The 24,971-nt window shown below is 42.0% G+C and overlaps 1 protein-coding gene across 3 annotated transcripts in view; it reads left to right on the forward strand.

Annotated features, from left to right (window-relative positions):
• ELP3 (elongator acetyltransferase complex subunit 3) overlaps positions 1–24,971 on the forward strand; it is a 124,842-nt gene that overhangs the window by 67,019 nt on the left and 32,852 nt on the right. For all 3 annotated transcript variants that reach the window (XM_012128450.4, XM_004004437.5, XM_042243526.1), the window contains 4 exons: positions 17,503–17,593; positions 20,910–20,975; positions 22,978–23,205; positions 24,131–24,212. In XM_012128450.4, the coding sequence (XP_011983840.3) occupies positions 17,503–17,593; positions 20,910–20,975; positions 22,978–23,205; positions 24,131–24,212 (467 nt within the window). The remainder of the gene's footprint in view (positions 1–17,502; positions 17,594–20,909; positions 20,976–22,977; positions 23,206–24,130; positions 24,213–24,971) is intronic.

The raw sequence follows: 24,971 nt of genomic DNA on the forward strand, positions 1-24,971 counted from the left end.
CATTTTAGTTCGCTGATTCCTAAAGTGTTGATGTTCACTCTTGCCATCTCCTGTTTGACCACTTCCAATTTACCTTGATTCATGGACCTAACATTCCAGGTTCCTATGCAATATTGTTCTTTACAGCATCGGATTTTACTTCCATCACCAGTCACATCCACAACTGGGTGTTGTTTTTGCTTTGGTTCCATCTCTTAATTTTTTCTGGAGTTATTTCTCTTTTCTTCTCCAGTAGCATATTGGGCACCTACTGACCTGGGGAGTTTATCTTTCAGTGTCCTATCTTTTTGCCTTTTCATACTGTTCATGGGGTTCTCAAGGCAAGAATACTGAAGTGGTTTGCCATTCCCTTCTCCAGTGGACCACGTTTTGTCAGAACTCTCCACCATGACCCGCCTGTCTTGGGTGGCCCTAGTTTCATTGAGTTAGACGAGGCTGTGGTCCATGTGATCAGTTTGGTTAGTTTTCTGTGACTGTGGTTTTCAGTCTGTCTGCCCTCTGATGGATAAGGATAAGAGGCTTATGGAAGCTTCCTGATGGGAGAGACTGACTGAGGGGGAAGCTGGATCTTGTTCTGATGGCCATGCTCAGTAAATCTTTAATCCAATTTTCTGTTGATGGATGGGGCTGTGTTCCCTCCCTGTTGTTTGACCTGAGACCAAACTATGGTGGAGGTAATGAAGATAATGACGACCTCCTTCAAAAGGTCCCCTGGACACACTGCCACACTCAGTGCCCCCGACCCTGCAGCAGGCCACCGCTGACCCACACCTCTGCCAGAGACTCCTGGACGCTCACAGGCAAGTCTGGGTCAGTCTCTTGTGGTCACTGCTCCTTTCTCCTGGGTCCTGGTGTGCATAAGGTTCTGTTTGTGCCCTCCAAGAGTCTGTTTCCCTAGTCCTGTGCAAGTTCTGGTGGCTCTGTGGTGGGATTAATGGCGACCTCCTCCAAGAGGGCTTATGCCACAGCCAGGTCTGCTGCACAGAGCCCCTGCCCCTGCGGCAGGCCACTGCTGACCGTACCTCCCCAGGAGACACCCAAACACTCAAAGGCAGGTCTGGCTCAGTCTCTGTGGGGCCTCCTGGTGCACGCAAGGTTCTGTTTGTGCCCTCCAAGAGCCTGTTTCCTGGGTCCTGTGCAAGTTCTGGCGGCTCTATGGTGGGGTTAATGGCGACCTCCTCCAAGAGGGCTTATGCCATACCCAGGTCTGCTACACAGAGCCCCTGCCCCTGCGGCAGGCCACTGCTGACCTGTATTTTCTCAGGAGACACTTAAACACTCACAGGCAGGTCTGGCTCAGTCTCTGTGGGGCCTCCTGGTGCACACAAGGTTTTGTTTGAGCCCTTGGAGCATCTCTGATGGGTATGGGGTTTGTTTCTAAATGCAGTTTCACCCCTCCTGCCGTCTTGCTGGGGCTTCTCCTTTGCCCTTGGATGTGGGGTATTATCTCTTTTTGGTGGGATCCAACACTGTCCTGTCAACGGTTGTTCAGCAGCAAGTTGTAATTTTGGAGTTTTTGAAGGAGAAGATGAGCGCATGTCCTTCTCTGCCATCTTGCAGATATACTGTAGTGGGAGAGTGGAGCGCTAACCACTGGACACTCAGGGAAGTTCCACCCCCGCCTTTTTTTCCTAACCAGAAACATAACACTGAAGATAAAATTTAAAAGCCATAAAGTTACCTACTTACTATAATCCTGACAAAGCCATTCCTGCATTTCCTGGTTGTTAAGGCACATTTCCACCACCCTGGTCAAAACCACCCAGATTCTAGTATTACCAGTAAAAGGCCAAATGGGATTAACAAATGGATGTCCTGTCAGCTATCCTGTGACTAGTACTCTGCTGAGCACAAAGACTGTGCTACTCATAACATACAGCAGAACTGTCAACTATGGGAAAATCATCAAGGATGTAAAATAATGGATTTGCTTAAAGGTCAAAGGGTGTTTGGGCTTCCTGGGTGACTCGGTGGTAAAGAATCCACCTGCCAATGCAGGAGACACAGGTTTGATCCCTGGTTCAGGAAGATCCTCTGAGGTAGGAAATGGCAGCCTACTCCAGTATCCTTGCCTGGAGAATCCCATGAGCAGAGGAGCCTGATGGGCTACAGTCCATGGGGTCGCAAAGAGTCAGGCATGACTGAGCAACTAAACAAGAACAACATCAAAGAATGTTTACACATTTCTGCCACAACATGTTGATTTCTTACATTTTTATAATTGTTGGCCCACCATAAGCACCAAAATTGCTTAATGATTTTTTTAAGTACAGTTAAAAATACAAAGGAGAAGGACTTCCTCGGTGGTCCAATGGTTAAGACTCTGTGCTCCCAATGCCAGTCTCCATGCTCCATGACCCTAAGTTCGAATCCTGGTTAGGGAACTTGGATCCTGCATGCTGTATGATGTAACCATAAATAAATAAATATACAACAATTTCTTTTTTAGAAAATTACTAAGGAGATAGTGATGAGAAAATTCAGTTATCACAATAATTTGCATTCTCCTCCTTCTCTCTCACCTTTCTGGAACAATTCAGCCTAAGAGACATTAGGAGGTACTGAGCCATGCAGGCGTCCGCATGGAGATCTAGGGAGCAATGGGACCCAGAGCTCGGGGAGGAGGGTGTTCTTGTGGAGGAGTCAGTTGTGGGGTTCAGGCTGGAGCAGCCCAGATGTGAGGGGGGACATTCTTGCTGATGCCTGCCCTTGGCACCATTTGTCAGCAGGGCGAGGAGAGTGTGTCCAGGGGATCAGAGATGAGGACAGAAAGAAAGGGTCAATAACATGCAGGAGGTGGATCTAGTAGGTAGACAATATTAAGGGTAATGGAGCTGGGTTTTTGTTATCTGAAAAGGGAATATGTCATTGTTGTGCAGTTGCTAAGTAATGCCCGACTCTTTGTGACCCCATGGACTGTAGCCCTCCAGGCTGCTCTGTCCATGGGATTCTCCAGGCAAGCATACTGCCATTCCCTTCTGCAGGGGATCTTCCCAACCCAGGGATCAAGCCTGCTTTGGCAGGCAGGTTCTTTACCATTGAGCCATCAGGGAAGCCTGAAAATGGAACTACAAATATGAAAAAGGAAAAAGTTAGAATATACCACATGGTGCTCTGGAATAGGGGATACTGGTGTGAACTTGTGGTTTTCAACCTGATGGTAGATATAGAAATAATTGTAACAAACGATAACAAATACAGTATGTGTGTGTGGACATGTCCTGTTCACAGTCTATTTAAGGGCATGGTTTTTGCGATTCTGGGCTGCTTGTTGGTGAGGTGGCTGTTTGAAATGGCCTCTAAACATAGTACTGAAGTGTTGTATAGTGTTCCTGCATGCAAGAAGGCTATAACTGTGCCTTATGGAGAAAATACCTATGTCAGATTAGCTTCATTCAGACATGAGCTAGTTGAGGCATGAGTTCAATGTTAATGAAGCATCTCTCCATCTATTAAGAGAAAGAGAGAGTGCAAGACCGTAAATAGAAACACAGATTATTTAAAAGTCATGTTTGATCAGCTGATGGGAATGCTGGGACCAGAGGCTCGCAGGAAGCTGGGATGGAGTCTAGGATTAGACAGTACTAAAGCACCACTGTAGTCTCTGGATTTTGGTGGTTGTATTATGGTTACAGAAAAGAATATCCTTGTTGTAGTCTGAAGCGACTTAGCAGCAGCAGCAGGAGATGCTTAAGAGTATTCTGGGGGGCCATTGGGACATCTTGTTCCCAATTTACTCTCAAATACTTGAGGAATATAGTTATTGGTACCACACTTGGGAATTTTTCTGTGACTTTGAGATTGTTTCCAAAAAAATAAATATGATAGAAAACAAAGATGCAGTAAGTAGTGTTAACAACAGCAAAAGAAAAGTTTCCATTGCATTTAACTGACTGGGGCCACCAGAGGAAAGCGGATACACTACTTCTCAGCAGTCAAGCAAGGCAGCAGGTATTACAGAACAGACATTTCCCAGCCATGGCCACCTGTTTGCTTTTTCTTTTTTTTTTTTAGCCAAGAGTAACAAGGCATAGCATGGGAAATCAGATGAAGAGTTTGCATCCTCCCCACTGTATTTAAATCCCTTAGTGCTGTAACCAGTGAGTCTCAAGCAACGAAGACATTGCTAAAACATTAAAAGCTTCATTTTACAGGTTTTATGAAATATCACTGAGGGACACTATCCTGGCTTATCATCAACTGAAAAAATAAGGGCTTTGAGAAAACAGGAGCAGCAAATATAATCTCTCCAGTAAAACTATAAAGGGGTCATGACAGAAAGAATTAAGAGTATGTATTTTAGACAATCAAAAGGGCATAGGAGGAGAAAGTCTTGATATTATGCATGACTAACATGAAGCTGATTAAAGAAACATCCATGTTCCCAGTTCTCCTGTCTGGACCCCATTACAGCTCTCTGGAAAATCGAACAGTAGAAGAGGCCCCTGTCCCCGTCCCGCCCCCAGCTCTAATCCTAGAGGCCAGACTGTCAGAGGTGTTTTCTCTACTAGTACATCGCTCACAGGGTTTATGCGGAACACGCAGTGCACGGGGGTGAGCATTAAGCTTTTGAAGTGACACTCTTATTACTTTACCAACGTGTGAGTGAATTAAAACCTGATAGACTGCTGTGAAACAAGAAGTAAAATGCCAACTTGGTAATGTCCTCAGTGAATCTCTGGACAGTTTCTATTTGAAGACAGTGATGATTCAGTTGCCAACAGTGAAGACCTTTGGTAGAGAGTCATCTCGAATTTAGCTGTGTGGTCAGATTTTCATGCTTTGGGACTGATAATTTACTTAACTTTTTAATTTATTTTTGATTTGGAAGAAGGTTGTTTTACACCGTTCTGTAGGTTTCTGGCGTACAACAACACGAATCAGCCATCAGTTCAGTTCAGTCGCTCAGTCGTGTCCGACTCTTTGCGACACCATGAATCACAGCACACCAGGCCTCCCTGTCCATCACCAACTCCCGGAGTACACTCAGACTCACGTCCATCGAGTCCGTGATGCCATCCAGCCATCTCATCCTCTGTCATCCCCTTCTGCCCCCAATCCCTCCCAGCATCAGAGTCTTTTCCAATGAGTCAACTCTTCACATGAGGTGGCCAAAGTACTGGAGTTTCAGCTTTGGCATCATTCCTTCCAAAGAAATCCCAGGGTTGATCTCCTTCAGAATGGACTGGTTGGATCTCCTTGCAGTCCAAGGGACTCTCAAGAGTCTTCTCCAACACCACAGTTCAAAAGCCTCAATTCTTCGGTGCTCAGCTTTCTTCACAGTCCAACTCTCACATCCATACATGACCACTGGAAAAACCATAGCCTTGACTAGACAGACCTTTGTTGGCAAAGTAATGTCTCTGCTTTTCAATATGCTATCTAGGCTGATCATAACTTTTCTTCCTATGCATATATCCCCTCTCTCCCTTGCTTCTCTCCCCCACAGAGAGCCAGGCTGGGCTCCCTCTCTTATATAGCAACTTCCCTCTTAATTCTGAAGTTGATTATTTTCTAGTATTTTTAATATAAAGATAAAATCTTTGTCATTTTATTTTTACATTTTTGTGTTTTTAATATAGCTATGATGTTGTTTTTCATGTTTCCATTAGAATTCTGTTTTTTTGTGTAGCTCACTGTGGACTTCCCTGTAGCTCAAACGGTAAAGAATCTGCCTGCAATGCAGGAGACCAGAGTTCGATCCCTGGGCCTGGAAGATCCTCTGGAGAAGGGAACAGCAATTGTCTCCAGTATTCTTGCCTGGAGAATCCCATGGTGGGCTACAGTCCGTGGGGTTGCAAATAGTCGGACATGACTAAGTGACTAACACACATATATTGTGGAATTCATTCAAGTTTACAATATCCTGCTACTTGTTTTTTAACCATTTTATTTACATATTTTGTTTATATATACTGCATAATATGATTTAAGTTTATTTTATATTGACTTGCTTTTGGTTATCAATAATCACTGAAATTCTTGACTAGGCTTTTGTGGTACTCGGCTGTAGGGTGTAATGTGGCACCACTGTTCATTGATCCCAGTACATTTCTTTTTGATCATGTGATTTTTATGCTTCTTCCCAACAAAGTTTGTAGAATAGTACTAATTATCAGAACTTACATTTTCTTCTCATTTTTCAGCCATGTATTTAATTTTTCTTGCAATATAACTATATTTACATCAACACAATGATATTTCATTTATAAAGGTACTATAAAATCACTTTCAATATATGTGGTATTAACAGGCTTACATTATTTTCCTAAAACTTTCTTTGTATAATTGGGATGCAATACATTTTGTTATTGTTGTTCAGCTGTCAAGTCATATCCACTCTTTGCGACCCCATGGAATGCAATGCACCAGGCTTTCCAGTCCTTCACTATCTCCCAGAGTTTGCTCAAACTCATGTCCATTGAGTCCATGATGCTGTCTAACCATCTCATCCTCTGCCACCCTCTTCTTTTGCCGTCGGTCTTTCGTAGCATCAGGGTCGTTTCCAAATATGCCACCCTTCGCATCAGGTGGCCAAAGTATTGCAGCTTCAGCATCAGTCCTTCCAGTGAATGTTGGGGTTGATTTCCTTTAGGATTGACTAGTTTGATATCTTTGCTTTCCAAGGGACTTTCAAGAGTCTTCTCCAGCACCCCAGTTCAAAGGCATCAATTCTTTGGCACTCAGCCTTCTTTATGATCCAACTCTGACATCCATACATGACTCCTGGCAAATCCATAGCTTTGACTATACAGACTTTTGTCAGCAAAGTAATGTCTCTGCTTTTTAATACTCTGTCTAGGTTTCCCACCCCTTTCCTTCCAAGGAGCAAGTCCTTTGATTGCATGCCTGCAGTCACCATCCACAGTGATTTTGGAGCCCAAGAAAGGAAAATCTGTCATTGCTTCTGCTTTTTCCCCATCTGTTTGCCATGAAGTGATGGAACCAGATGCCATGATGTTAGTTTTCTGAATGTTGAGTTTTGAGCCAGCTTTTCCATTCTTCTTTTCACCCTCATCAAGAGGCTCTTTCGTTTCTCTTCACTTTCTGCCGTTAGAGTGGTATCATCTGCATATCTGAGGTTACCACCAGAGTAAATCTTCATAGCAGGTGGCAGGTTTTGTATTATTGCTACCACTTCTAGTATTTTATGCTTCTCTTTATACTGTCATCATGATCACGTCACAGTGTCTTGTGTGATAGTACAATGAGTTCTCTCAATTTAACAGACAGTAGGTCTGGGCGGTACATTTTATACACTGGCAAAGAATGCTTTTTGAATTCTAGTCAGTGATTTGAAAAATAATCTTTATAGTTATCATTTTAATGGCAGCCTGGTAATCTAGCATTTCAATTTGTCTCATTCAGCAAATTGTTCCCTAATGTTGGACATTTAGGTTGCTTCCTAGTTTCTTCATCTCTCTTTTTTTTTATTATTATTACCTTGGCCTCCACTCCATGAAAATTCATCTGCATAGAACTTTTTGCTTCTGTTGAAGTAACCTGTTAGAGTAGTAGAACCCAGGAGAAAGATTACTTGTTAAAAAAAGGGATCTAAGCGTTGTTGTAACTATTCCTATTAACATACTTTCTGGAACAAGGAGTGTATAAATAAATGAGTGTTCCTTTTTTACTATGTATATTGATATGGTTTTCCAAAGGAATTATGTCAGATTAGAGTAAATATGCAGTTTCTGGTTTTATCACAACCTCTACAGAATTAAATGGTTATATTTTTTATTTTATTTACCTAGGGATTTTAATTGGCATTTCCCTAGTTATTAGGATTAACATTTCTCCCATGAAGCTGATTATTATTTGTGTCGTCTTACATCAGTTGTCTGTTTATATATAATTTGCCTGTCATGGAATTTGGATCATAAAGAAGATAGATGGTGCTTTTTATTGAGATAGGTCAAAAAGAAAACTTGATAAATTTTACCTTTCAAAGGTCTTGGAATGATCTCCTCTTTCCTGGGCAGATAGACTAGGAAACCAGCAAACTTATATTCGTGTTCACATGGTACACTTCAGTTCAGTTCAATCTCTCAGTCGTGTCTGACTCTTTGCAACCCCATGAACAGCAGCACCTCAGGCCTCCCTGTCCATCACCAACTGCGGGCGTCTACCCAAACTCATGTCCATTGAGTCGGTGATGTCATCCAACCATCTCATCTTCTGTCGTCCCCTTCTCCTCCTGCCCTCAGTTTTTTGCAGCATCTGGGTCTTTCAAATGAGTCAGCTCTTTGCATCAAGTGGCCAAAGTATTGGAGTTTCAGCTTCAACATCAGTCCTTCCAATGAACACCCAGGACTGATTTCCTTTAGGATGGACTGGCTGGATCTCCTTGCAGTTCAAGGGACTCTCAAGAGTCTTCTCTAAAACCACAGTTCGAAGGCATCAATTCTTCAGTGCACGGCTTTCTTTATAATCCAACTCTCACATCTATACATGACCACTGGAAAGACCATAGCCTTGACTAGACAGACCTTTGTTGACAAAGTAATGTCTCTGCTTTTTAATATGCTGTCTAGGTTGGTCATAACTTTCCTTCCAAGGAGTAAGCGTCTTTTAATTTCAGTTGCAATTACCATCTGCAGTGATTTTGGAGCCCCCCAAAATAAAGTCTGACACTGTTTGCGCTGTTTCCCCATCTATTTTGCCATGAAGGGATGCGACTGGATGCCTTGATCTTAGTTTTCTGAATGTTGAGTTTTAAGCCAACTTTTTCGCTCTCCTCTTTCACTTTCATCAAGAGGCTCTTTAGTTCTTCTTCACTTTCTGCCATAAGGGTGGTGTCATCTGCATATCTGAGTTTATTGATAGTAACACTTGACAGTTTGGTAGCTGTGTTTTGGTAAAACAGCTTCCTATCTCTGCATGAAAATGTTATACTCCATTTACTGCTATTTCTAAAGTTATGTTCAGATACAGCTAGAATACCATATATCTCGACTTCCAGAAAGAAATTTGTATCAAGGACTCAATGGTCAGATTTTGAAAGAGAAGTGCTAAGGGAAGTGTTAATGGGTGATTCAAGCATTACATGCAAATGTGTGCAAGAGAAGGCTGAGTGTTTAGATGGTGTTAAGTGGCTGAGAAACCTTCTGATTTGGGGAAAGAATCACAGGGTTTTCACTCTGCAGTGTTTCTTCTAGCTTTGGTTTTAAACTTTTAGAATAATTCTGAAAATGTAGAAAACTGATATGGTCCAGAAGTACAACTGAGCATCCTCACTCTGTTCATTTGGAAGCGGTTGGTTATATCTTGCTGTAAAGAAACCATTGGCAAAGGAAAAAGCCTCCTCCCAGGGTGTTTAATCCAGGGGATTTTCTTAATTATAGTTTATTTTTGTTTTAAATCATAGCAAAGGAAAATTGTGTGTCTTTGTGTTCTGTGCCTTAGAAAATCTGGCTTATTCCTATGTAGGTTCACCTAGTGTCAGCTTCTGCTAATTACAGACAATTTGCTTAGTGTTGACTCGTGAAACTAAACTCATACACGGAGAAGAAGTTTCTAGGAATTATTTTCTGGACAGGTATCAGAAGAAATGAACAAAGGAAGGAAAGTGGGAAGGAAGATATTTCAAGTAAAAACAATGTTTTACACTTGTCTTTTTTAAAAAAATTACAATTTCCTCACGCCGCCTACCCCTCCTTTTTCTTTCTTCACTATTTTACACTTTAAATTTTATGACAGTTGAGTCAGTAACATCTAACTGGGTATTTTTATGAAGTAGCACCCCAGTGAATCATTCTGTATTGCAGCACGGAAGAGTGGAGGCAATGATTAAATGTAAAATTCTCTCCAGACACTGATGGAGCCACATTAAACTGCCGCTGCCCACAGGCTATTTGACAGCTGTCTGCCTTGATGTGACTTTTAAATCAATGCGAAGCATTAGAATAGAATACCAATTTGCAACCAAAAGATGTTTCTGAGGTGTGAGGAACTTCAGACCAAAAAAAGCTCTAGACATCACTTTGAAAGACTTTTGATGAGCAAATTGCAAATATTAGTACCTCTAAGCTTGACAGGTTACCTATTGAGATAGAAAAGTGAATATTCCTGAATGGAGTATCTCTTCAAGCCAAGAAAGTGAAACTAGACTGAAATTGAAAACCCTAAAAATAAATGAAACTCGCACCTAGATGGATGTGGCAAAGTCAGAGCGTCTATAATCTTACCTGGACTTTGAACTCCTGAGAGTCTGGGATAGTGTCAGTTTATGTATTCCAGGTTGCTTTATATACTGTGTTGCACATAGAAGATGCTCAATGTATATAGAACTCTCTCTCTTCATTTTCAGTGAAAATAAATGTTTATCTCTGAAAGTGGAGATGGCCACATTTCTATTCTGTAATGAGGAAAAACTCCCTTCTGGGACACTCCAGGCATCTCACTGCCAAAGACCCTTAAAGCCATGTTGCATGTTGTAGTGACGGACATGAATGTAAGGACATTTATGAGCTGTCAGAATCCTTGTGAAGCCCTGTGTTACCAGGTTAGCACTGACTTGTGCTTTGGGGTAGCTAGCCCCAGCTTCAAGGGATGTGCAGCCTTGTAGTCTCAAGGGTCTTTAACTTGGCTTAATGCTCTGTTCTCATTATCTTGAAATCATTAATGATATTTTAAGAAGAGACCCTCTGTTCTCATTTTGCACTACTGCTGCTGCTAAGTCCCTTCAGTCATGTCTGACTCTTTGCGACCCCGTAGACGGCAGCCCATCAGGCTCTGCCGTCCCTGGGATTCTCCAGGCAAGAACACTGGAGTAGGTTGCCATTTCCTTCTCCAGTGCATGAAAGTGAAAAGTGAAAGTGAAGTCGCTCAGTCGTGTCCGATTCTTCACGACCCCATGGACTGCAGCCTACCAGGCTCCTCCATCCATGGGATTTTCCAGGCAAGAGTACTGGAGTGGGTTGCCATTGCCTTCTCAGGCCCCATAAATGATCAGCTAGCCCTGCTGGTAATTCTGTATTTCCTTCTATCATATAGTTCTGTTTAATAGCACTATATGATAAAACCTACTCCTCAGAGAATTTACTTGTATTGAACATTTTAGTATGTCTTTTAAAAGTACTGGTACATTATTAGAAATATTTTGTAGACCCCCTCTTCCTTTGCCTTCACCTCCCCTTCCCATCATCGCCAGCGGAGGCAATACCCCAGAGCTGTTGACAGCAGCATGCCTGACCCCGGAAGAAATGGGGAGTGAGAGCAGCGAGTGCAGAGGCGGCAGATAGAGTAGTTGGGAGGCTGGTTACATTGAGCAAATGATTGTTGTTTGATTTAGCAAACACATAAGCATACTAAAAATAAGAGAGCCAGACTTCTTCCTGAAGGGATTTATAAGCATTGAAAAGTAGAAAGCTGAAAACAACACTGAGCCCTGGATCAGAATTGTAATTATCAGCACGATCTCACAGCTTTTTAAATTGATATATAGAAATAGATAGATATATTGTTGTTTTTAGTTGCTAAGTTGTGTCCAACTTCTTGTGACATCATGAACCTCAGTGCACTGGGCTTCCCTGTCCTTCACTGTCTCCCAGAGCTTGCTCAAACTAATGTCTGTTGAGTTGGTGATGCCATCCAACCATCTCATCCACTGCTGCCCCCTTCTCCTGCCCTCAGTCTTTCTCAGAATCAGGGTCTTTTCCAATGAGTCAGCTGTTCACATCAGGTGGCCAAAGCACTGGAGCTTCAGCATCAGTCCTTCCAGTGAACTCAATTCCATTGAATTCCAATCAACTTAATTCAGACATGATTTCCTTTAGCATTGACTGTTTGATCTCCTTGCAGTCCAAGGGACTCTCTAGAGTCTTCTCCAGCAGCGCAGTTTGAAAGCATCAATTCTTTGGCTCTCAGCCTTCTTTATGGTCCAACTCTCACATCCATACGTGACTACTGGAAAAACCATAGCTTTGACTATATAGACCTTTGTCGGCAAAGTGATGTCTAATATGCTGTCTAGGTTTGTCGTACCTTTCCTTCCAAGGAGCAAGTGTCTTTTAATTTTATGGCTACAGTCACCATCCGCAGTGATTTTGGAGCCCAAGAAAAGAAAATCTGTCACTGTTTCTTTTTCCCATTCTATTTGTCATGAAGTGATAGGACTGGATGCCATGATCTTAGTTTTCTCAATGTTGAGCTTTAAGCCAGTTTTTTCACTCTTCTCTTTCACCTTCATCAAGAGGCTCGTTAGTTCCTGTTTGCCTTCTGCCGTTAGGTCTTGTCATATGCATATTTGAGGTTATTGATATTTCTCCTGGCAATCTTGATTCCAGCTTGTGATTCATCCCGCCTGGCATTTTGCATGTTGTACTCTGCCTAGATGTTAAATAAGCAGGGTGACAGTGTATAGCCTTCACATACTCCTTTCCCAGTTTGGAACCAGTCTGTTGTTCCATGTCCAGTTTTAACTGTTGCTTCTTGACTTACGTACAGGATTTTCAGGAGGCAGGTAAGGTGGTCTGGTATTCCCATCGCTTTAAGAATTTTCCACAGTCTGTTGTGAACCACATAGTCAAAGGCTTTGGCATAGTCAATAAAGCACAAGTAGATGTTTTCCTGGAACTCTCTTGCTTTTTTGATGATCCAACAGATGTTGGCAATTTGATCTGTGATTCCTCTGCCTTTTCTAAACCCAGCTTGTACATCTGGAAGTTCTCGGTTCATGTGCTGTTGAAGCCTGGCTTGAAGAATTTGAGCATTACTTTGCTAGCATGTGAGATGAGTGCAATTGTGCTGTAGTCTGAACACTCTTTGGCATTGCCTTTCTTTGGGATTGAAAGGAAAACTGACCTTTTCCAGTCCTATGGCCACTGCTGAGTTTTCCAAAGTTGCTGGCATATTGAGCGCAGCACTTTCACAGCATCACCTTTTAGGATTTGAAATAGCTCAGCTGGAATTCCATCACCTTCAGTATCTTTGCTCAAAGTGATGCTTCCTAAGGCCCAGTTGACTTCACACTCCAGGATGTCTGGTTCTAGGTGAGTGATCACACCATTGTGGCTATCTGGGTCATTAAGATTTTTTTTGTATAGTTCTCCTGTGTATTCTTTTCACCTCTTCTTAATATCTTCTGCTTCTGTTAGGTCCATACTGTTTCTGTCCTTTATTATGCCCACCTGTGCATGAGATGTTGCCTTGATAGCTCCAATTTTCTTGAAGTCTTTCTCTAGCCTTTCCCATTCTGTTGTTTTCCTCTGTTTCTTTGTATTGTTCCCTTAAGAAGGCTTTCTTATCTCTGCTAGCTATTCTCTGGAACTCTGCATTCAGGTGGATATGTATCTGTCTGTTTCTCGCTTGCCTTTCACTTCTCAGCTATTTGAAAGGCCTCCTCAGACAACCACTTTGCATTCTTGCATTCCTTTTTCTTTGGGGTAGTTTTGCTCACTGCCTCTGTACAGTGTTACAAACCTCTGTCCATAGTTCTTCAGGCACTCTGCCTATCAGATCTAATTGCTTGAATATATTTGTCACCTTCACTGTAAAATCATAAGGTATTTGATTTAGGTCTGACCTGAATGGCTTAGTGGTTTTCCCTACTTTCTTCAATTTAAACCTGAAGTTTGCAATAAGGAGCTCATGATCTGAGCCACAGTCAGCTCCAGGTCTTGTTTTTGTTGACTGTATAGAGTTTCTCCATCTTCATCTGCAAAGAATATTGTCAGTCTAATTTCAGTATTGACCATCTGGTGATGTCCGCGTGTTAAGTCATTTCTAAAGGCAATGATACCTCAGTAATAATGAGCACAGTGAGTGCCCAGATCTTGGTTTTAAATACCATGCTCCACTGAAAGGAAGCGGACTGCTTGGGTAAATGGCCAGTTCTAGGGTTGGGGCAGCAAACATGTAAGATAAGCCTAGAACATCTTGTTGCAGAAAGTAAGGAAATACGCAAAGAATGTTGCAGATATGTCCAAAGGACCCAGAAGCCAGCCTAAATGCATGCCTCCTGGCCACATCTAATTTAAGCAACAAAATAGTGTTGATATCAGACTACTGCAACTGGTTGAATAAAATAGGAGTCTACGAGTTTATAAATTAGAGAAGGGAACATTCTTTCTTGAAATACAGGCTCAACTAACACAGAAGGGATGGTAGAAATAGTCACCAGTGATGACTGTTGCAGGGCAGGTGGTGTAGGATTCGTCAGCAGATGCTAGACTGGTGGGCGGAGGGTCGGTGAGGAACAGGCACTGGCATGGTATCTGTGCTTGCGTCAGCTCTCATGCTATAACAGGTATTCTGAAACAATCCACTTATTAACACATTTTTCACATTTTTGTGCTTTTTGTTGATTTTACTGTTTAAAATGTCCCGGACTTCCCTGGCGGCTCAGACGATAAAGCGTCTGCCTACAATGTGGGAGACCCGGGTTCAGTCCCTAGGTCGGGAAGATCTCCTGGAGAAGGAAATGGCAATCCACTTCAGTATTCTTGCTTGGAAAATCCCATGGATGGAGGAGCCTGGTAGGGTACAGTCCATGGGGTCACAACGAATTGGACATGACTGAATGACTTCACTTTCTTTCTTTCTTTTTTTCATGCATAGTGTTCCTAAGCACAAGAAGATTGTGATGTCTCTTACAAAGAAAATAAGCGTGTTAGATAAGCTTCATTGCAGCATGAATCATAGTGCTGTTGGCCATATACAGTGTTACTGAATGAATTCTGTGTTAAATAAAGTGTCTTTGAACAGAAACACAGAACAAAGTGATGTGTTGATCAGCGGAATAAAACGAACCAAAAGCAGACAGGAACCTAACCCTCCATTTTTCATAGGAGCAGTGCTTCCATATTTGCTCATTCAGTGTTCATGGCACATTATCAGACTTCACTGCAGTGAATAACAAGAGTCAAATGAATCTCACGTAATGGGTACTAAGTGGTTGCCGTTGAGAATATCAGATTAATTTCATATCACGTATAACAGTGTTATACTTTGTTGTGAAACTACATATATTTGTGAGTAATTTAATAGAATGTTGTTCAGTCGCTAGGTTGTGTCCAGCTCTTTGCCATCTCATGGACTTCAGCACGCCAGGTTTCCCTGTCCTTCACTGTCTCCCAGAGTTGACACAAACTTATGTCCATTGAGTCGGTGATGCCATCCACCCGTCTCATCCTCTGCCTCGCTCTTCTCTTCTTGCCTTCAATCTTTCCTAGAATCAGGGTCTTTTCCAGTGAGTCAGTTCTTCCCATCAGGTGGCCAAAGTATTGGAGTTTCCGCTTCAGCCTCAGTCCTTGCAATGAATATTCAGGACTAATTTACTTTAGGATTGACTAGTTCAGGGTTAAAAGAGGCATTTGGGAGATTTTAACTTTGGTTTACGTAATATGAAATAGTAAAAAACTTAAAACAGTTTTTTATACATTCCTTCCTAAAATAAACTGTTTTTTCTTCCATCACCTAAAAGAATACCCTAATTATCTGTGTAACCAAATAGAATCATAAATTCTATTATGCTTATTGGGGGTATGAGCACAAAAAAAGAAAAAAAAAAACCTGCTTTTTCCTTCACTAGCCTTCTTTCAGTTTCTTCTGATTACTAATTTAACGTGTACCTGGGGACTTCCCAGGTGGTCCGGCTGCTGGGACTCCACACTTCCAATGTAGGGGTCCTGGGTTCTGTCTCTGGTCAGGGAGTTAGATCCCACATGCCACAGCTCAAGATCCCTCGTGCTGCAGCTAAGACCCAGTGCAGCCAAATAAATATGTAAACAAAAATAAATATTTAAGATATATCTGGTGTTCAGTTCAGTCACTCAGTCATATGTGACTCTTTGTGACCCCATGGACTGCAGCACGCCAGGCCTCCCTGTCCATCACCAACTCTCGGAGTTTACTCAAACTCATGTCCATTGACTCGGTGATGCCATCCAACTATCTCATCCTCTGTCGTCCCCTTCTACTCCTGCCTTCAATCTTTCCCAGCATCAGGGTCTTTTCAAATGAGTCAGCTCTTCACATCAGGTGGCCAAAGTATTGGAGTTTCAGCTTCAGCATCAGTCCTTCCAACGAATATTCAGGACTGATTTCCTTTAGGATGGACTGGTTGGAAGGAATTACAGTTCCAAAGAAAGAAAGTTTATTTTACTAAAAAGTATAAGTAAACCACAGATATTAACTAATCACTCTAAATTATATTTTTTAATGTCACTTTGAACTCCCTGGTATGTCATTCCCTTAAAGAATTTTGGCTTATTGCTTTATAGTTGCTTCCAGAGTCTATTTATTATGTGTAGTTTTTAATGTAATTGATCAGCTTTTGATACTTTTGAATGAGTGGGGAATATCTTATTAGAATCAAATGGTGAATTAGCTAATTGTATTTACTTAACATTTGGAGGGATAAGTGAGAAGAGAAGGAAAACACTCAAATTGATTCAAAAGCAAAAATGAGGAAACAAGATAATTGGTGTATCCTTCAAGTCTTCTAATCCACCAAATATTAGACAAAACAAATTGGGGACTTGTCTTTAAATAGGAGATGTGCTAAGCATATTCTTACTTCAGATTTTTTTTTTTTTTTTTTTTAGCTATTTTGTGTTAAGATATTGATTTTTCTCTAGAAGGGATGTTGAGGGCTACTAAAATGAAGCTCATAATTTCAACTTTTGATCAAAGTTTCCTTGGTGCCTGGCACTTAACACTATCTTAATGCCAGGAAATAAATTTTATCTGCTTCATCTTTAAGCAAGTTCTTGTTCCCTTCTAATGAAGTTGTGCTCAGTCATGCAGTTGTGTCCAACTCTGCAACCGCATGGACCATAGCCATTCAGGCTGCTATGTCCACAGAATTTTCTAGGCAAGAATACTGGAGTGGGTTGCCATTTGCTCCTCCAGGGGATCTTCCTGACCAAAGGATTGAACCCAAGTCTCCTGAGTCTCTTGCATTGGCAGGCGGGTTCTTTACCACTAGCACCACCAGGGAAGAGTCACTTCTAATTTAGATTTTTAGGAAACAGGGTGTGGGGGGCAATATATTCTTTGAGACCAGTTGTCATCTCGGCCAGGCTTTTAAGCTTCCTGGTTACTTGTCATTCAGCAACTCTGTGGGAACGTGTTTATAAGCTATAAATACGTACATTAATAATTTTTATTTCTTCTCTTTTAAACAAATTGGATTTTGTAAAAACAACAAGAATTGTATTTCCTGTTTAGTACAGGTATCTCTTCAGCCAAAAATCATTATAATGGTTATTGGATATTTGTTTTGTATTTAGTAATCTTATAAAGTGATTTCATCAGGTATTTCTTAAGAAAACCTCGCATGATTGGTGAAAATCATAATTTCATAGATGGAAAAACTGGGAGGTAGAAAAGCTGTGAACCTGCTTTCCAGTTAGAATATTCAGCCTCTGTTTTCTTGGTCTGTTTTGTAGGGGTTTTTTGAGGGGGGAAGGGTGGTTCTCCTTTTGTAAAAAATGTCCCTGCCTTCCTGTTTTAGAGAGTGACTTACATTTTGCAATATCTGATGTTTTTCTCCTGCAGAGATATTCCAATGCCATTAGTCAGCTCAGGAGTGGAGCACGGAAACTTGAGAGAGCTGGCGTTTGCAAGAATGAAAGACCTTGGAATACAGGTAAGAGCCTGACCGTGACTGCAGAGATCAGAGTACTCTCAGACATGTGATCACCTGATAAACTTACAGGCTGGTCAAAGAGCTTTCATGCACTGAAGCCCTTCTTTCTGTACAGCATGTTGAAGCTGAAGTAGTGGTTCCACCATCTGCATCCCACGCCTGCATCCCTCTGCTTTCTCCTAAAAGTGTGGGTTTGTCAATGTAATGGTTGTTTTCTCTTGCCTACTGAAATTGCCAACTATGTATTCAGCTCCTTTTTTAGAAAACCTCTTTTCTTTTGAAATACTAGGTGTGTGATTCTTGACCAGTGGTTATAGACAAATACGACCTTTGAAGAAACAAGGATGATATGCTGAAGTAATTACCGATGTTATTGTCCAGATATACCACTCTCCCTTGCCCCACCTTGCCCCTGTGTCTTATCATTTGCTTTTTTATTTCATGAATATTTACTAAGCACCTCCTTTCTGCTTTCCCTGGAAGTATAAAGAGCCCAGGAATCTGCAGATGATTTTGAAATCACGATATGGTTTAAAACTCCGTGCCCTAGGAGCTATTTCTCAGAGCTGCTAGGAGGAAAGGCCAGGGTGTGTCAAGGCCTGAGCCTGCATGCTGGCCTCTGCCTTGAGCTTCTGCTTCACTTGGTCTGGTGCAGAGCTGAGGGAGGTTCTCACACACAGTGCAGACATGGACCACTCTTTGAAAGGCATTGTTTTAAGGTCTGCGTATCATGTTTGTGGACATATCTGAAACATTGTGTTCTCTTAGTTGATTTGTTATAAAGAAGTTTTTCTTTTCTTTTTTTCAGAAAATGGTCTAGAGTTTGTGAACATTATTGGCTTATTCTACCAAAATAATAATAATAATTTAAGTTCTAGAAAAATAGCAACTGTATGTACAGTAATTGTTATTTAGTCACTCGGTCCAGAGAAGGCAATGGCACCCCGCTCCAGTACTCTTGCCTGGAAAATCCCATGGATGGAGGAGCCTGGTGGGCTGCAGGCCATGGGGTCACTAAGAGTCGGACACGACTGAACGACTTCACTTTCATTTTTCACTGTCATGCATTGGAGAAGGAAATAGCAACCCACTCCAGTGTTCTTGCCTGGAGAATCACAGCAGCAGTTGCTCAGTCATGTCCAACTCTTTGTGACCCCATGGACCATAGCCGCCAGGCTCCTCTGTCCATGGGATTTCCCAGGCGAGAATACTGGAGTGGGTTGCCATTTCCTTCTCCAGGGGGATCTTCCTGACCCAGGGATTGAACCCAAGTCTCCTGCATTGGCAGGCAGTTTCTTTACCATGGAACCACCAAGGAACCCCATGTACAGTAATGAATAGCCCCAGCAAGTATGTGACTGCTCTGCTCCCTGGTCCGCAGCTGTCCCAGTTCCTCAGCTCCTCCTCCTCCTGGCCTGGTTAGTCTGATAACCTCATCATCCAGCCATCATCTTTTTTTTTTTTATTATTTAATTTATTTATTTTTTTTTTTTTACTTTACAATACTGTATTGCTTTTGCCATACATTGACATGAATCCACCACAGGTGTACATGAGTTCCCAACCCTGAACCCCCCTCCCACCACCCTCCCCGTATCATCTCTCTGGGCCATCCCAGTGCACCAGCCCCAAGCATCCTGTATCCTGTATCAAACCTAGACTAGCGATTCGTTTCTTACCTGATAGTATACATGTTTCAATGCCATTCTCCCAAATCATCCCACCCTCGCCCTCTCCCACAGAGTCCAAAAGTCTGTTCTTTACATCTGTGTCTCTTTTGCTGTCTCCCATACAGGGTTATCATTACCATCTTTCTAAATTCCATATATATGTGTTAGTATACTGTATTGGTGTTTTTCTTTCTGGCTTACTTCACTCTGTATAATGGGCTCCAGTTTCATCCACCTCATTAGAACTGATTCAAATGTATTCTTTTTAATGGCTGAGTAATACTCCATAGTGTATATGTACCACAGCTTTCTTATCCATTTGTCTGCCGATGGACATCTAGGTTGCTTCCATGTCCTGGCTATTACGAACAGTGCTGGGATGAACAGCACTGTTACCCTCTTAAACCTTGATAGGCTCTCATAAAGTAATCTAGGATTGAGTCTCAAGATTGGAATTCAGTCGTAGCCAAAAGTTATCTAGTTTACCTAGGCAGTGTCTTTACTAGAAAATAAGGATAGCCCAATCTCTTTTGTAAAAACCATTCCCCACCCCTCCAAGAAAGGACAAAAGCAGGCAAGTGTTCTTTAGGAGCATGGGATATGGGTTCCCGGGGCATGGAAATAGCTTAGTTTTTCTAGAACTGAATAACAAACGCTTATTTTTCTCGTGAAATTCTCTCCATATATACACCAAATACACTATTAGTAGTATACTGCAAGACGTCATCAGCTTTCCTAGGGTGATCTTTTCTCACCGATGGAAAGCGTTAGAGTCTTGGAAATAAGCTCCACAGTTTGTTCTATAGGGGAAAGTATACCACGGGACAGATAATAGTCCCTGTGAGGATTTTGTAATTATAAGTGTCAGGCTTCACAGCCTGCACACTGGGTCGTGGAGTAGAAGCGAGAGTCACATCATGTAGCCAGGCCGTGCACACATCCACAGGCAACTTTGTGCTTCCTGGGACATTCAGAGAGCCAGTCTGCTGCCATGACACCGTGATTTGGACTGTATAATAATAAAAGCTCTTTCCTCTCCTTCCTCGCATTCCTTCCTCCCTCCCATCCTTTATTCCACAGAGCCCTTCTCTGCAAAAGATAGCAGTCTTAGTTTCCCTCTTTCTGACATTTCTAAAATTTGATACGAATATGGTGATGCTAGAAACATTAACTGCTATAAAATGGTGAAGGTTTTCGAACATTAGGAATTCAGTTGTAACTCTTCTATAGATATAGTTTGGGATTGCACTTTCAGATACAGTTGTATCCTCTGGGTAAAACTATGTTAAAATTTTAAGAGCTGTGTTCTTTCAATATTATGTATCGATCTCCTTTGGATTCTAAACTCCTTTTAAAAGCAATACACTGTTAACTTCATATATTTCCATTTTGTTTTTCCCTATCTTCACATTTATTAAAAATGGCTTCGTTTTTAAATTCGGTTTTTTAATCTCAATGTAAATTATGTCCAGATGTAATTTTGAGCCCAGAATTTGATGGAGAAGTTTCAGTAAAAATTGTATCAGTGACCGGTTTTATATCTGCCTCCCCTTCCCTCTTTCTTTTCTTTCTCTTTATTTTTTCCCCATTCCTACGTCCCTCCTTCCTCCCCTTTCTTCATTTCTTTTGCTTTGTTTTTTTCACAGTGTCGTGATGTAAGAACCAGAGAGGTTGGAATCCAAGAAATTCATCACAAAGTCCGGCCATACCAGGCGAGTGTCTTCATTTTGTAGAGATTGGGTCCTCCTCATTACTCTTTGTCAAGCCTGGGCCTAAAGCTGCTATGTATTGTGCTGTGTTTAGTTGCTCTATCATGCCCGACTCTTTGCGACCTCATGGACTGTAGTCCGCCAGGCTCCTCTGTCCATGGGGATTCTCCAGGCAAGAATACTGGAGTAGGTTGCCATGCCCTCCTCCAGGGGCTCTTCCCAACCCAAGGATCAAACCCAGGTCTCCCGCATTGTAGATGGATTCTTTACCATCTGAGCCACCAGGGAAGCCCAAGAAAACTGGAGTGGGTTGCCTATCCCTTCTCCAGGAGAACTTCCCGACCCAGGAATCGATCTGGGTTCTCCTGCGTTGCAGGCAGATTCTTTACCAGCTGAGCTACCAGGGAAGCCCTATAGTTAGAACCAAAACCAAGCTCTCAAAGTTAATGAATAAACTAAGAGCAAAGAGTCATTGAGAATCGGGTCAAGTCAGCAAAGCCAGACGTGAAGGTCACTCAACACTAGAAGGGCCAGGTTAGGAAGATAGGTTGGAACTTCATTATAGATCAGTACTATTCAGCAGAACTTTCTGCAGTGTTGGAAATGTCCTGTCATCTGTGCCACCTAATATGGAGTCAGCTACCAGTCACATGTGACAGTTAAGCACTCGAAAGGTGGCTCATGCAAGAAGAACTTACTTTTTAATTTTATTTAATGTCACAGTGTCAAAGAATTCAAATATAAATAGCCAAATGTGACCAGTGGCTACCTTCAGGTAAAGCTGAGTGTCACGTGCTTTTCTCTGTGTGCAACTGTTCAGTTATTGCCCGTTTGTGGTAATCAGGTGAAGAGATCACCCTCATCAACAGGGTTTCTAGAAAACATATTTTTAATGAATTAATTTCTCTCCTGTAATGTCATCGTGTTAGATTTTTGCCAGATTTTCCTGTGGGGGTTCTCTTTCCTGTGGGAGCCTGTTTGAGAAAGGCTAGAAGAGATGAGATCTGCAGCTGGTATTTCTCTTCTCAAAATGAATTGACAGTTTTCACATCTTGGACCTTTCAAGGAAAAAGTAGGCCCTGGCACAGTTAGTTCTTCTGCCAAATTTCTTGTGCAGTCCAGTTACACAGCAAACAAGCTGAGGAGGAATGTCAGTGTCAATCTGATTGATCACCCCACTGTGGGTCCAATCTGCCTATTTTTGGAGTGCATCTAGTGTGACCATGCCCACATACGTAGCTTTCTCTGCGTGTCAATTGCTTAATATTTGTGCAGAGTACAAGGGCCACTTGAGCAGGATGCAAAAATCAAAACACCATGTAGAGTGCTAACATAAAAGCTTCCCCTAAAACCCCTCTCTGGTGACGGTATTTTCTGTAACCTGTTAGTCTCACAATTAAGCATACTGTTGGGTTGGCCAAGAAGTTTTTTGGGTTTCTCCATAACATCTTATGAAAAAGAACCCAAATGTACTTTTTGGTCAACCCAATATTTTAAAGGTCCTGTGGGATACTTTTTCTGAAAATCCCGTCAAGGAATGAGACCAACACATTTTCCCCCAAAAAAGCAGGTTTTAGTGGAAGAGGTGAGAACTAAAAACCATTGAGCACCTCACAGTTCTGGGGCCCCGGGGTGTTCCCAAGAACTATGTACATGACATAATGTATAATTTTACCTTAGAGACTTTTCATAGAGGCTGAGAGATTTAAATCCATGGAAGTATTAACTGAGCCAAACCCTGTAAGAATCTTAAGGTTAATGAGGTTCAAATATTTATAAAATGGTAACAGTTTTCCTCATACACCATCTGCAGACAAGGCACAAATTCTCAGTTATAGTCAGTGCTATTGAGAGACAAGTAAAAAGAAATGTAATTTGTGATTATTTATTGTCTATCCTTAACTATAGATATTAGTTTAAATAAATATATATAATTATAGAAATGTACTTTGTTCTCTAACTCTTTTTTTTTTTAAAAGTTTTGTGTGGCTTTTTATTAAAACAGGTTGAATTGGTGAGAAGAGATTATGTTGCAAATGGAGGCTGGGAAACCTTCCTGTCATACGAAGACCCAGATCAGGACATCTTGATTGGCCTCTTGAGATTACGGAAGTGTTCAGAGGAGACATTCCGTTTCGAATTGGTTGGGGGTGTGTCCATAGTCCGAGAGCTGCACGTGTATGGAAGTGTGGTCCCCGTAAGCAGTCGGGATCCCACTAAATTTCAGCATCAGGTATCCTGGACTGTATTTCTGTTTGACTGTGGTTAAGAAGTTGCTCAAAGGAAGAAAAGAGAAAAGGGATTGCAGAGGGGAGAGGGAGGGCAGAGAAGGAAAGGAAGAGGAGAGGAGAAAGGAAAGTGCAGAAATAGAGGAACCAACATTACTGTTGTTCAGAGAGGTTTTCTCTTTAAATTGTACCCCTTTAGGCATGAGGGAGGGGAAGGGAGAGATGAATTGAGACTCAATCAACTGGAATATAATAATAGACTGAACCATAGGAAATTGCTATTTTTGAAAGTCAGAAATGATCTAATACCGGCAATTTTGTGTGATTCAACTATTTTGGAATTGAAGGAGATGATAATGTGAAAGAAAGCACTTACGAAATTTTAAAGCACTTTGTCAATGCAAGCTAAGAGATAGTGGCATGCTATTCTGCTCCCCCAAACAACCTAAATAAATAACCACTTTTTTTCATTTTCAGGAGAGCAAGTTAAAACTGCTAATGGTGGACCTAGCATTAAACCCCCAAATAGATGATTTAAGAATATTGCCTGGTTTCCAAAAGCCTTTTAGAAACTGAAAGGGTGACTAATAATACAAGATTAGATGCTCCAGACTTTCATCACCTGGAGATTGCCTAGAACTTGTTTAAAAAGCAACAGAAATTGACAGGCAATTCCTCCCTTGCTGTGACTAGATTACATCATCCACAGAATACCTTGGGATGGCTTTTGTTGCAGGGTTATTCCTAGTCTGCCCCTGAGTACTTTTGGTATAATTGAATCATTTCTTTCCTTATGCCTATAAATGGGTTTTTGTCACTCTTTTAACGAGTTTAGCAGCTACTGAGTATCAGCCTTCTTGTTTTATGGACCCCCTCTTAATGACCTCTCTCCTTCACAGTTCCCTAACCCCCCTTATTGCTTCTTGGTAGGGCTTTGGCATGCTGCTGATGGAGGAAGCAGAACGAATAGCCAGAGAAGAACATGGATCTGGGAAAATAGCTGTTATATCAGGTAACTGGGGGTAGGCCTAGGCGGAGGGCAAAGTTCATGATTCATTCACATTGTTAACTTGGTACCACAAGTAAAAGTGTCTCAGGCTGTTGCAGGGAGGGGGACCCCTTCCAGGGCCCAAGAATGGGCTTTTGTCTGACACTGGGAAATCAACTGTCCAAGGAGACACACGTGCTGACAAAGCAAGAGACTTTATTGGGAACGGGCACGCGGGTGGAGAGCAGAAGGGTACGGAACCCAGGAGGGCTGCCCTGCCACGTGGCCCACAGTCTCGGCTCTTTTGGTGATGGGATTAGTTTCCGGCTTGTCTCTGGCCAGTCGTTCTGACTCAGGGTCCTTCCTGGTGGTGTACGCATCGCTCAGCGTAGATGGATTCCAGTGAGAAAGATTCTGGGAGTTTGGCAGGACATATGAACTGGCGTCTCCACTCTCCTTTTGACCTCGCCCAAGTTCTTCCAGTTTATGGTGGTTTGTTATGGCCGCGTTCCTCATCAGGACCTCCTATGCAAGTGGTTACTCCTGTGCAAGGACCGCTCGTGCCAGTGGTTACTGTTCGGGCCTGGCCAGGGTGGGCGGTTTTAGTCAGTGGTTCTCCTAGCAAGGCCTCTCTTGCCTCTGTTTATGATGATTATATTCACACTTGGGCAGAGCCAAATAGGGAAAGACTGGTGGTGCTCTGGCACAAAGAAAATTGCTGTAAGCAGTCTGGCAGAATAGAGCTTGCAGACACTCTTTGCTGGCAAGATGAGTAACCTGTGC

The sequence above is a fragment of the Ovis aries genome, chromosome 2 (assembly GCF_016772045.2).
Source record: "Ovis aries strain OAR_USU_Benz2616 breed Rambouillet chromosome 2, ARS-UI_Ramb_v3.0, whole genome shotgun sequence".
Classification (NCBI taxonomy): domain Eukaryota; kingdom Metazoa; phylum Chordata; class Mammalia; order Artiodactyla; family Bovidae; genus Ovis; species Ovis aries.